Source organism: Ambystoma mexicanum, chromosome 11, assembly GCF_040938575.1.
Source record: "Ambystoma mexicanum isolate Mex_15411 chromosome 11, UKY_AmexF1_1, whole genome shotgun sequence".
Taxonomy (NCBI): domain Eukaryota; kingdom Metazoa; phylum Chordata; class Amphibia; order Caudata; family Ambystomatidae; genus Ambystoma; species Ambystoma mexicanum.
In genome coordinates, this window is record NC_090934.1 from 1,325,600,965 (window position 1) to 1,325,613,810 (window position 12,846).

Consider the following 12,846-nt stretch of genomic DNA (forward strand, 5'->3'; position numbering starts at 1 on the left):
CAGTAAAAATGTTTAGTTAAGAGTTTTCTTTATTTTTTAATTCGTAAAATCACACGTAACCTTATTCCACATCTGCACTCATGTTATAGGTGATGCAAGGTCTGGACATAAAAAAGGAGGTGTAGCTATATAGTCAATTCTTACTTTACATGATGAGGGGGCGGCATGGCCTGATCCGGCACTCAGGCCTCACGTTTGACACTGTTGTATAGTAGATCATTTAAATTCAAATGCAATATGCAATTAGGAAAAATAATTAAATATGTTTTTATGTATAATTAAAATATGAATACAAGTGAAAGCAAGATCATTAGCTTGCATAGTTGTTGCTTTAACACCCTTACCTGGTTTTCATGTGACTATTGCAATTCCAATAAAATGTTGCATCAGTTAATACAAAAAAAAACACTCCAGAGCACACGTTTGTCTTTAATATGAAAAGTCATTATGTTATACAAGTGATATTGTTTCAAAAACCCAGAATCCATTACAGAATTAATCAGAGCTTACTGTACATTGAAATTTACTTTGAAAAGTAATCCATACCATGCAAAGAATAAATATGCTTTTTTCAAAATACTTAATTTCTATGATATTGAATTCAGAGGCTTTTTTTGTTTATTTTGGACCTTTTTGTTCAAATCACATTATTGTTATATGCCCGTTAAAAATGTGTACTGTGTCATATGCTACACTCTTACTTTTCTACTGTGCTTTCAATAGTGGTTACAACTCTTCTTCTTTACGGTATGCATAACTCAGGCAACCTGTGATAGCAATGGTAGGTAGTACATTTTCTGCTATCATTTCTCTACAGGTGGTAGATAAGCTGCAGCAAAAAGCTTTCCGTCTTCCTAAAACATTTACCGTGGCTACAGAATCTGGCACCTGTTTCACACGGAGGGCTCCATCCTAATCTGCACAGATGTAAGTAAAGATGCTGGTTAAGCCCATATCTGTAAAGCAAAAACAACAATTATTGAAGCAAACCTTTAACTATTTATTCCCATGTATACTGCATCATTATTTAACTGCTGGTCATCCTGTGTGCAGAATAACAAGAAATAAGTAAAGCAATGCAATGTTGTAATTTTGGAAATAAAACCAAAATTAGTGCATATACATTGCATGATCATTCTATATTCTGGCATCATGGTCTTTGCAGGAAAGCAGAACATATACAGACTCATTTTAAGTGGGGTGAGTCGTGTTACATGGAGGCATGAATGCGAGGCGAAATGCTTCTATGGCCCCATTTAAGAATCAGCCCCAATTTTGGAGCAGTGACGAGATGGAGAAAGGGCACAGAGTGGGGATAAGATCTCCACCGTGCAGTCCTCCTGTCTCGTCAGTACGTCGTGCACTCCTGGGTGAGATTTTCATGAGATTTTCATGCAGGCATTTTATTAAAAGGAAATAAAAGCGAATAAATCCTAGCTAAACCTACTCTATCAGGGAGTTCCCTACATAGTCTAAGAGCTAAGAGGAACACTCCTAACACAAACAAAACTGGCCCTCACACTAAACAACAAAACATTCAAATAAATGATATACAACATAAAGGAGTAAATACCAAACAACCAGTACTTCATATGACCTTCACCTGTCCCCAGGATTATTCAGAGTTAATTTTCCCAAATGTTCAAAAAGAAAAGTAAAGTCTTGAACCAGTCCTTGTAAGTTCCAAATGAAACAAAAGTTCACCAAACAAAAACCTACTGGAAACAGTTCTTCAGCTTTCTGTTGAAAAGTTCCCCTTCCAATTCCAAGAAAACAGCACCAATGGTCATCCTGGATACAACCTTTCCAAAGTTAGTTTGCCACAGTTCAAGGAATAAATGAACAACTTTGACAACAACTTTTCAAGTATTTATGACCTCTGCAGTGTCTTTGGTATAATTGGCAGGATGATTCTTCTTAAGGTGTTGCGTTCCTCTTGACAACCACTCTTCTGCTACTCTTACAGTGGGAACAGACTCCTTTGTTCCACAGCATGCTACTACGTCGATGTTACAATCACAGACTTAGAACGCTAGCACAACACCAAAAAGATCTGTTACAATCACAGAGTTAGAACGCTAGCACAACACCAAAAGGATACTCAGATGTACAAAAAAGGATACAAGTTGAGTTCCCGGAGGACTTCTCACAATCGGCTATTCCGGGTGACTTATAAGGAGATGAGTTTGATGATTGAAAACCTTCCAACCAATGCCACTCTCAGACTATTGATAAACAAAAAACAGCCTGAGAGAGTAATTAGTGGAAAGGGCCAGATATGGGATGGATACCACCAGTCTGCTGGATAAAGAATAATAAGTTTTAGTCACTAGTCAAATTATCTAATTACTATGTATGGGTTAGATTAAGGACACACTAACCTGTAGTTTGTGTGGACTGGAGACTGAGTTCCAGGAATACAATTCCGAAAATAAAAAGCAATGAAGGGAAAAAGGGAAGTTAGTAAGGTAACTAACCCGAGCGGAACGAGGGCCGCACTAGTGACGGGTTGGTGCACACCGGATAGCGTCTATAAAGTTCTGTGCACTATCCTTGTAGAAAGTAGTTGGATGGAGGTCTGATGGAAAAGGTATTCCTAGAACAGGAAGGTCCAGGATAGGCTGGGACTGGCAGAGCCCTTTAGAGGTTTGAGATGGATCCGAAATCCAGATGTGGAGAATAGAATAACCAGCTGAAGATAGCGGTATGAACCGCAGGGTGTTGCTGCGAGGAGCCAGAGGACTGTGGCGTCAGGATAGCTGGGGTTCTAGCCGAGACTTGCAACGCGGGTCCGGCTGGTAGCAAAGGAGAAGCAGTCTGGAAACTGCCGTGTATAACAGTGCGGATCCGGCTGGCAGTAAGGAAAGAGCAGTTCAGGAAAACCGCCAAAAATAGCCCGGGTCCGACTGGTAACAAAAGGAAAAAGCAGTTTGGAAACTGCTTAGAAGCAAGGTAGAAACCGAGCTCCGGAACGAAGATCAAAGAACAACGATCAGAAGCGCTGATTAGCGGGAGGCTTCCGTTTAAATACGAGTCAGCTGACGAGAATGCGTGAGTAGCGCGATGATGTCCAGTCATGTGATACTCACGCATACCTGTGGAATGGAACTGGTATTGGTAAATGGTATGCGCGGTATGCTTGATAAGGAATGTCCGCCCGTTCGCAAAAGGCAGAAGATAAGGAAGTCTGACAATTAATTCGCGGGAATGAAGGCGTTTGCCAGGAATCTTCCCCCAGAGTCGCCACCGAGTATAAAATGGTCTGGCTGATCTCTGGGCTGAACGTGTAGGGTGCTGAGCACGAGCATGGGAGGACCTGGCAGGCATGACAGTCGACCACCTTTAACATAACATCCACTGACAGTATTATACACAACCTCAGTTCTGGTATTTCTGCTTCAACTTTGTAATGTATGATTATTAGGAAATTTAAAAGACAAGACTCTTCGACCTCCACAGGTAGGCAATTCACTCTTCTTTCCTAGGCTGTAAGAAAAGGGCAGCCTCTTTGCCTCTTCTGTGTGTCTTACTGCTACCAGTATAATCTGCCTTTGCTTCCAGACTCCCTTTCTCTCAACATCAACACTCTCAGCATTACAGATTGTTGACTTAATCTTCTTACAAGCACATAGTTCTCTTCCTCAGCTTCATTCACACCTTCTTGGTTCCAGTAGTGACACTGAAGCTGTATTGCCACATTTCCAACTTTGGATAACAATGACACACTTGTATCAGAGGACATTGGACCCTAAACAGCTTTAACAACCTCAGAATTCAGGTATATAGATTTAACAGGGCTGGTTTCACTATAAAAAGAGTTCTTCTCTTGGCTTGCGTAATGCTTGCTTTTCTTTGTCAGTTTAATAACTTCTACATTTAATGAATACTTGTTCTTGATATTACAAGGTTCAATCTTCAAAAGAGAATCAGATTTAGGTACATACGACCACTCTTTAAGGAAGATCTTTGACTTTAAAGAAGCGTCATTAATTGTATTCCCTGGTATTTTCACAGAGTTAGGCTTTGACTCTGGTCGGCAACTACAAGTGTGGTGAGAAACCTGAGGGTGCTCTCACATCTACTCCCCAGGGATCTTCTGTTCAGGTGGCCAGGGAAGGGCCATCGCTTTTGGTTCCGGACCCTAGAGGTGGACAAGTGAGGGAGGATCACATGGGTGGAGTGTCCTTGGGGAATGGGAAGAGAGGGCTTGAATGGTATGTCCCCTTTCCTAACACTGTCATATCTGACCCTTGTACTATCGTAATGAGTTATATACAATTCCAACCCATAATCCCCCATTCACCCCTACCTAGTACTGAGACAAAGAAGAGGTGAATAGGAGTAATGCACACTGCCTACGTGAAACACATCTGAGACAAAGAAGAGGCGTATGCTGACATCCATTACTGAAGGTCAGGCATGTCCCAGTAATTGGATTTGTTATGGTCAGGCAATATCAGCTAACAATACACACCTGAGACCCATTAACAAGGCTCACGTGTAGAGTAATAGAGAGAGAGAGCTGACTTGGTGGAAGGAGAACAGGCGGTCGGGAGACAGGCACTTCTCCTGGAGCGATCTGGAGCGAGTGAGTCGCATTGTGGGTGCAGGACAGTGAATCCTTTTTTGTGTGAAGTAGGACAGCTGGAACTGTCAAACAACTGAAAAGCAGAACAGCTGCACGCCCCTCCGATCGCCGGCATGTGCAGAGAGAAGTGCCCGATGAGGATGCAAAGTGAAGGCAGGTTGCATCCCATCTAGCAAGAAGGTGAGCAGGAGCAGCAGGGACCACCACAGTGGAGACACAGAGTGCCGGGGAGGGTCAAAGGACTTGGAAGCACTGGAGTGCTCCCAGGAGACCGCAGGAAAGTAGCAGTTCACTGAACTGAGTAATTATGAACAATCTTGAATGCTGAACTGAATGAAAAACACAACTTGAATGGAATTACATAATCTTGAATACAGAACTGAATAAGAAGTACAGTGTGAATGAAAATATGCAATATTACATGCTGAGCGGAATGGAAAGTGTTGTTTGAATTAAAACCAAAGCATATCAAATACCGGCATATTAAACACTGAACGAACATTCGGAAATAAACTGACAAGGAAGGTCAGACTGAGTGAAAGCAGCATTGTGAACGGTACTAAAGTAAAAAGGTTGACAAACCAATGTGGAGAAGACTTGAAAAAGACTGATGTGCAAGAGTGTTGCAACAGATGCCAAGGGGGACTTATGGTTGCACGACCTGTGGTGGGTGGACTGTGTGGTCTGACAACTGCACCTAGACCTGGTAGTTCCCCACTGTGAAGTTCACCTACAGTGCAAATCAAGTCAAGGAGAAGCATAGGGCTCATGGTTGTGTGTCCTGTGATGCGCGGACTGTGTGGTCTGACTAGTGCGCCTAGACCAGGGGGCCCTAGATGGTGACAAGCACAACCCTTTATTGCAAGTCACATGAGTACTACAGTGCAATCCTGAGGGAGGGAATCCTGAGAACTAAAAGAACGTAGAAATGCTGTCTTGGGGAAGGGAACCTCAAGAACACCTTTTTTGGGGAACTGTGCTAAATTTTACTTGGGGAATGGAAGCTCCAGATTTGACAGAACATTGGTTAGACCAACAACTATTGGAACACTGTTGCGTCTGAAACAGAAGGCCCATGAAGAACTTAAGCTGAGAGCAGGAGAGACTTTATTTTTAAACACTATTTTAGTTGAGGAGAAGAATCCCACACTTTGTTTATTTTTAGCTGTGCGGACAAGCATAGGTTTTGGACATAGGCAGAACTTTGATTTTGACTTCTAGGCTCAGATTTTTCTTAGTTTTCTTCAGGAAAGAGAAATCCATATTTTAGTTATAGGGCAAGTTAGGTCTTTCATCATCCTGGCATTTTAATAAAGTTCTTTGAAACTTGAGTTCTGTTGTCTGTGTCATCTCTCTTGATACCATGCCTGTCACACAGTGTTCACATGCGACCTCTCTTTGATGTAATAAGGCTTGTAACAATTTTTGAAAGTCAGCTTTAAAGTTTCCCGAGTGAATTGGAAAAGCATTCTCCTTCTTAATTGGTGACACACGAGCACTCCGGTAATATTTAACAGTTTAACAATAGGAAATGAAAAGCTTTTTGTTATACGGGGGCAATCCGACTTACATTAGAAGTGCACGTGACACATTTACATTGTTAGCAGGACTCTTCACAACGACTAACAGGTTCTACTTGCTTCCACTCTTAAGCGAGTTAATAGAGAGCTGGTAACAGTTACCGGCAAGACTTTCAGAGTGAACCTGAACACAGAGCTTCACTCATTAGCTCCAGGAACACTGTGGTTGCGGGCTGCTTCCACTTCCCGACTTCTCCTTCTGCTACTACTATAGGCACACTTCGGATCCAGACCCCTCTGCAGCATGTGTGTCTCCACAGGGATGTCATTTCACCAAAATGCCAGGGGTAACAGAAGTGACATCATACAACCCTTGACCCCCTGTGACATCACAGGAAGTGATGTCATTTGAGCCCACCCCGAAGTGATATTGCAGGAAGCGATGGAACACGACCTTTCACCCATTGACAAAACAGGAAGTGGCATCACATAGCATTTTACACTACGAAAAATATGGTTGCGATATCACTATAATGTGATGTACATTTCATACAAGAATGGATCGCCGTATGTATCGTTAAGATCAGTGTGTATAGGCCCATATTACCAAATTACTATGAATGCAAGCAGACGTCCATGACCAAATGATAATGATGTGTTATTATATAGCACTTACGCTTAAGTGCTTTATATAGAAAAAATATACACCAAATATCACCCAACCTGTGTTGGTACTCATTTATCGACCTCAGAAGGATGAAAGGCTGAGTTGAGCCGTTTAAGAACAGACTAAATCAGTGACTCAACCCCTGAAGTGTGCCTGAAATATACCTTTAATGAGTCTAGCAATTATTGTATAGAATTCCAGAAACACACATTATTTGGTATTCCTATTCTTTCTTATTTAGGGTCAGTGCTGAAAGTGTTCGACTTGTCGCACTCCTGTTTTTATTTTTGTTATTTTTTTTAAGGGACCTGAACAAGAAAGCCAGCCAGTCCAGAAGTAAAGAGCCACATGCTGCTGGCCACAGCCCAGGAGCTTGCATTAGAAAAACATTTTTTTTTAGAGGTCGCAATGGAGACCACACAGGTCGCAAGGGAGACCTCAGAGGTCGCAGTTGCGACCTCTGGCGACCCCTAAATGACGTCCCTGTGTTTCCGGTCCGGACTTGTCAAAGTGGAGTGTACTTCACCCTTCTGTCCCTCGGCTTGCATCGGGTAGCAGCCTGATCACAGCTCTGCAATTATAGCCACTAGGTGCACCTCGGAAGACTTCCAACTTCAGCACACCTCTCTCAGAGCAGCCACGGCAAGGCAAGGTTTGTGAACACAGGACCCTCTCAGAACTTGCAGCTGAAATCTGCTTTCCTCTTGTCGCGTCGTCCCTTTAGTAATCACACTTCCTCATGAACTGCCAACCTCATGCTCTTCTCCTTCTGCGACTACTGCCAGCCTTTCAGCTCCTGCTCTTGCTCATCCATCCTCCCCCTCCTGCTGCAGCCTTTTATGCCTCTTAGTGGGGCAATTGATCTCAGGTGTAGGTAATTATTGCCTGACCCTGGCAAAGGTTGCTAGGCCTACTTGCATGTCCTTTGCCCCTACATGCCTCTTCAGTCCTCTCCTCGTCTCAGTCACTATGGGATTCTGGGACATGTAGTTCATTTTTAGAAAAGTTAGATTCTTCCACTTCTGATATAATTTTAAGGGTAGATTTAATTCCTTTAGAATTTTTAAAAGAGGGATTATAGGTTTCAGCCTTACTAGAGGAAGAAGGTGTAGTGAAGGCAACATTTCCACCACTCCTTGTGGTATACCTTTGGTATTGGGGAGGATATTCGTAGCCCAGCCCTGGACCTATGCCACGGCAGGGGAGGATTTAGGGGTCGGGAAGTCACAAAGTATCAATTTAAAGGAAGACCTACTTCCTCTGCCCAGGGAGGAGAGTGACAGGCAGAGGCAGCACCAATTAGTAGGATTCAAAATGGCCATGCCACCTGATATAACCTTGTTCCCAGTAAACCTCAGAGAGCCCACCCCTACCTACGCAGCTGCAACTTGCTGCACTGAAAGACAACCCAGTGATGGGCTAAGGATTTTTTTATTGCAATGTTATTGTTTAAAGCACTGACCTAGCTCAAGAGCAGGGGAGCTGTGGGTAGCCAGCGAGTAGGGCAGTACTGTGTGTTGCGGTCTGTGCATCTATTAGGATTAGTCCTTAGTCAGGTGTTGCTGAAAAAGCCATGTTTTGAGAGATTTGCAAAAACGGAAGGATTGTGGGGGCACTCCAAGCCAATACCAATATCGAGTTCCAGAGGTTCCGTGCGCGACAGGAGAACAATTGTTTGCAGGTTCTCTGTTTGTGGACGATTTGTGATTCAAGCTGATTGGTTGATTTACTGCACCAGGAATGTGTGCCACTAGATATGCGGAGATTACCTGCCAGGTACATTGGTGTACTACTTGTGACTGCTTTGTATAGGATACATGCAGTCTTGAACAGTAATGTAATTTGTGCAGGATCGGGTGAGCCAGTCAAATGTATGCGTATTCGTAAAATGTTTTGCTGTAGCATGGTTGACTGCTTTTAGGGGAGCCAAATTAGTGACTGGGGGCTCTGTCAGAAGGGCGTTTAGCGTATTGATGTGCGAGACCACATCTATAAGATAAAGCAAACAGAGAATTCAAGGTCATCTCATGGAATATCAGAGGGCACATTCATCTCCAAACAAATATAGCTGTCCTTGAAGTGCTACAGAACGCGCAGCGCATTTTATTACAGGATACCTGGATGACTTCTAACCCTGTTCTAGATGAGTACCAGATTTTTTTGTCAAGTTGCAAAATCTAGTGGGAAGGTAGGCCTTATGGCGGCCTACTTATTGCCTCAAAATCTGACCCCTCCATAACAGCATGCAAAATATCCAATCTACCTTACAGTCTTCTCACACTGGAACTTGAGTTCCCATCTAATGAGCTGCATGTGCTTTTGTTGAACATTTACTGGCTCCTGGGAGTGGGTAAATTAGATGTTTTCTTCATTCTATTGTCAATCTTGTGTGTGAATGGAGAGCCCGTAATGGTGTGCGATGTGTCATGATAGCGGGTAACTTGAACTCTAAAGGTTTCTCAGTTTTCGCTCATGACACTTTAGATGATCAAATATTTGAACATTTGGCCCAAACATTGGGAAATGAATTGGAGTGGAGTACAGCTTTCTCCTTGCTGAATCTGTATTCCCTTAATGATACATTTAGAAATAAGGAATTATATATACATGGTTTAGAGGCACTAGCAAAAGCACAATCGATTACATCTTCATCAACCCTGTGTTGATGGAATTATCCTCTGATTTTTCAGTAATTCCAACAGATTGGAGCAATCATTGTATGCTGAATGCCTCAATACAAATTCCTTTTTCGGTCTTTGAAAGAGGTAATGTGGACCTGTTAATTTAAAAGTCTGCCCAAGTGGTAACGCTGTACTTTGTAAGACTATGAATATTGATAAAGTTGGAAGATTATTGTGTGAAGCAATAAACAGTACTACCTTTGAATGGAAGTTGCACATGTTTAATGCTACTAACTATGAACGTTATATAAACTCTCTAAGTTTAGATGCAAGGGATATTTCATGTTATAATCCTTGCTCAAAACGTAAGAAACACCTTCATGTGTACGATCCACAGCTAGCTGAAACTAAATACCTTTTGTGGAGAACTCTATGAGATATAAAGTGCCAACCAATTTTGATGAACTCGAAAATTGTATCAAGTAAATTAGTCAAACAAAAATACTGACAGTATTGTAAACAACGACAAGCAGTGTTACTTCAGCAGGATGCTGAATTGATTCTACAGTCCCTGTTCAAAAAAGACTGTGGCTCATTTTGGGCTTTAATAAATGACCTCAGAGTCGCTACTTGTAGTGCACAAATAAATGTGGCCTCTGAAGCAATATGGGCAGAGTATTTTTTAACATATATGCAGTGAGGCCTGTTAAACCGTTTGTTGTACCACCTGAGCAATGTGTATTACTCTCAGTCCCTACAGCCCTTACATTTTGCAGGGAGAATGTCTATAATTTGATTCAAAAGAGTAAGCTCTCAAGTTCAGCTGGACCAAATGGGGTGTCTAATGCCATCTTTAAGACTGAACCAAGACACTGGGCAAATGTCCTGACCATTCCATTTCAAAGTGCATTAGCCTCTAAGATTTTCCTGATCTCTTGGCAAACAGAATAAATAGTACCAATCTTCAAAAAGGGTCTGAGGACGGAACCATCCAACTGTCCTCCAATCTCACTCCTCGACACTGATAGCAAGATCTTTTCTGCAATTCTCCTCCAACATCTTGACAGTTGGGCTGTATCATCTGCCAGAATATCCAAATTTCAAACTGGATTCAGAAAAGGGTACTCTACATCCCTTAATGGCCTCATTCTGTTATATCAGAGGGAAACAATGCTCGTATCTCAAGCACTGGTAATAGATAACAAATATGGCACCTACTCAATAGTACCTATCTTAAAATTATATCTTGGCAAGGTCGTTCTGAAATTGATCGACGGCCAAGAACTGTTTTACAATTCTTATCTGAAATGCCTAGAGGTATGGGAAGCTAAGTTCTGGAGACAGGTACTAGGAATGCCAAACAGTGTGCCTGCTCACAGCACTAAGATTCGAAGTAGGTCTATCCTCCATTTCTGTTAGGATGGAGTGGAATCTGCTTACTCTAAATAGAAAAGTACTTATATCTTCTGGGAATTCCCTGTATGTGAATTTGAAGTATGCTGACAACTTGTAGTGGGAAAAAAATCCAATGCTGTGAAGTCAATTGGGACGCATTGTGCCCAAATTCCTAATCAAATGAATGTGGATACTGAGACCCTAATATCAAACCCAAAAAAAGTAAAACACTAATTCTTGGATTTTTTATTAGATTAAACATTTTTATAAACTCCAAGTATACCCCTCCATGGTACATTTAAGTAAAGAATATAAGAAACAAACGGTCACTGCTCCATACCTTGCTACGTTCCCCAACAAACACCATAGGCAAACATTTATGCAGGTGCAGTGGAACTTACTGAATACAAAATAAATTCTTGTACGACGTGGCTTAATTAACCCTAGGGACATGGCTTGTCGATTTTGTCACACAGATAGCTTTCTAGAGTCAACAAGACACTTATTCTCCTTTTGCAAGGAATTGAACACAAAACAAGAATGCAATTTGGCAAAAATGTATCTTAAGCATCAATGGGTCAATGCGAACAAATATGGCATTGGAGTTTGAGCAGGTATAACACTTCGGAAACTCTTGCTGTGGCCTCCTTTTTTAATTCCTTGAACCTGAAAGAAGGCCATTTTACCAATAATATTGCCCTGGAGACCACAGTTTCATAATTTCAATAATTTCAAATAACACTTCTTGTGTGTTTTAATTTTCCTTTAACAAAAGTAAGTTTTATTATTCAAAGCATGAGTTTGTGATTATCGCACTATGTACGTTTTTTAAAAAATTTTATTTGATTGAGTTGTTTATTTGTAAATTTGATATTTGTTTATGTTTAATTTTTAATATTGTGAATTTGGTTAATTTGGTTCTGTTTGTTTAATTATGTGGACATTTTGTAAAGGTTATTTAAACATAAACAATGAAAAAAATAAGATGTGCAAGACTATAAAAGAAGCACCTCCAGGCTCCGGTCAGAGAGTAGGAGGTTGGAAGGAGAGGAAGGGAGGTTCGTTTGGAGCTCGGAGAAGGAGTCTGGAGTAGGACCAAGGTGGTGATTGGAGAGATGAGTGGAGCAGACCCACTGGAGCAGGGGAGGGAAGGAGAGACCAGAAGTGGAGTTTGGAGAAGGAGTGGGAGGAGGATGTTGGATCTGTAATTGTGTGGAAGGAAGGAATAGAAGCAATGGGAAGGACGGAGGAAGGACATTCAGGAATGGAGTGGCGAGAGATAATTTAAGAAGGAAGGAAGGAAGAAGGAGAAAACCCAGCAGTGGAGGGGCAAAAGTTAATACCAGAGAGCAATATGTTGTAAGAAAAATCAAGGGTAGAATTAAGAGAGGTAATAAGACATAAAATATGATATGTTTATAATTATTTATTGTGTATGTTGTAAAACATCCATAATAAAACTTTGGTCTCACCTGTGGTGACACAGCACCCTGACTCCACCCTCTCAAACATGTCTTTGCTTATTACACCTTTGGTATTCCACCACAATATGACACCATTATTACCATATAATCAGATCAATTTCAGTCCTTCAGGGTTTAGCCAGGCTACTGATATTTGACCTTTAGCTAACACAAGACCAAAGGCTTCAAAGTTAAATGCACCCTGAGGGTTCAAAATTAAGATTCGATCAGCAAGAGCAGAAACCAGCTCCTGGGTGCCAGGCATCACTCAGGAGACAGGAGCTACTGGAAGGGAACCAGGAGGACATACACAGTGCATTGTAAAATATAACTTTACCATAAGATGCACACTTTGTGCCCATCATGTATGATCCATTCTATTTAAATGTGTCCCAATACTTCTTTATTTACTTTTTTAAAACACTCAAAGTTAATATGACATGAGCATGTTTGTAAGGCACAAGTTGGCTTGGGGTGCCAAAGGTAGCGATTGATAACTATTGGTTTAAAGCTTTTTTTCTTGGGTAGCATGCCTAGAAGGCACAGCCTCAGACATTTGTAGCCACAAATGAGTTACTTCATTCAATTTTGA

The 12,846-nt window shown here is 41.6% G+C and overlaps 1 protein-coding gene across 1 annotated transcript in view; it reads right to left on the minus strand.

Annotated features, from left to right (window-relative positions):
* Nucleotides 1-409: 409 nt before the first annotated feature.
* The window catches only part of GNB5 (G protein subunit beta 5), a 458,941-nt gene continuing 446,504 nt past the window's right edge, over nucleotides 410-12,846 (minus strand). Inside the window, exon 13 of the mRNA XM_069624846.1 lies at nucleotides 410-956. Within this exon, the coding sequence (XP_069480947.1) occupies nucleotides 945-956 (12 nt within the window). The 3' untranslated portion in view covers nucleotides 410-944. The remainder of the gene's footprint in view (nucleotides 957-12,846) is intronic.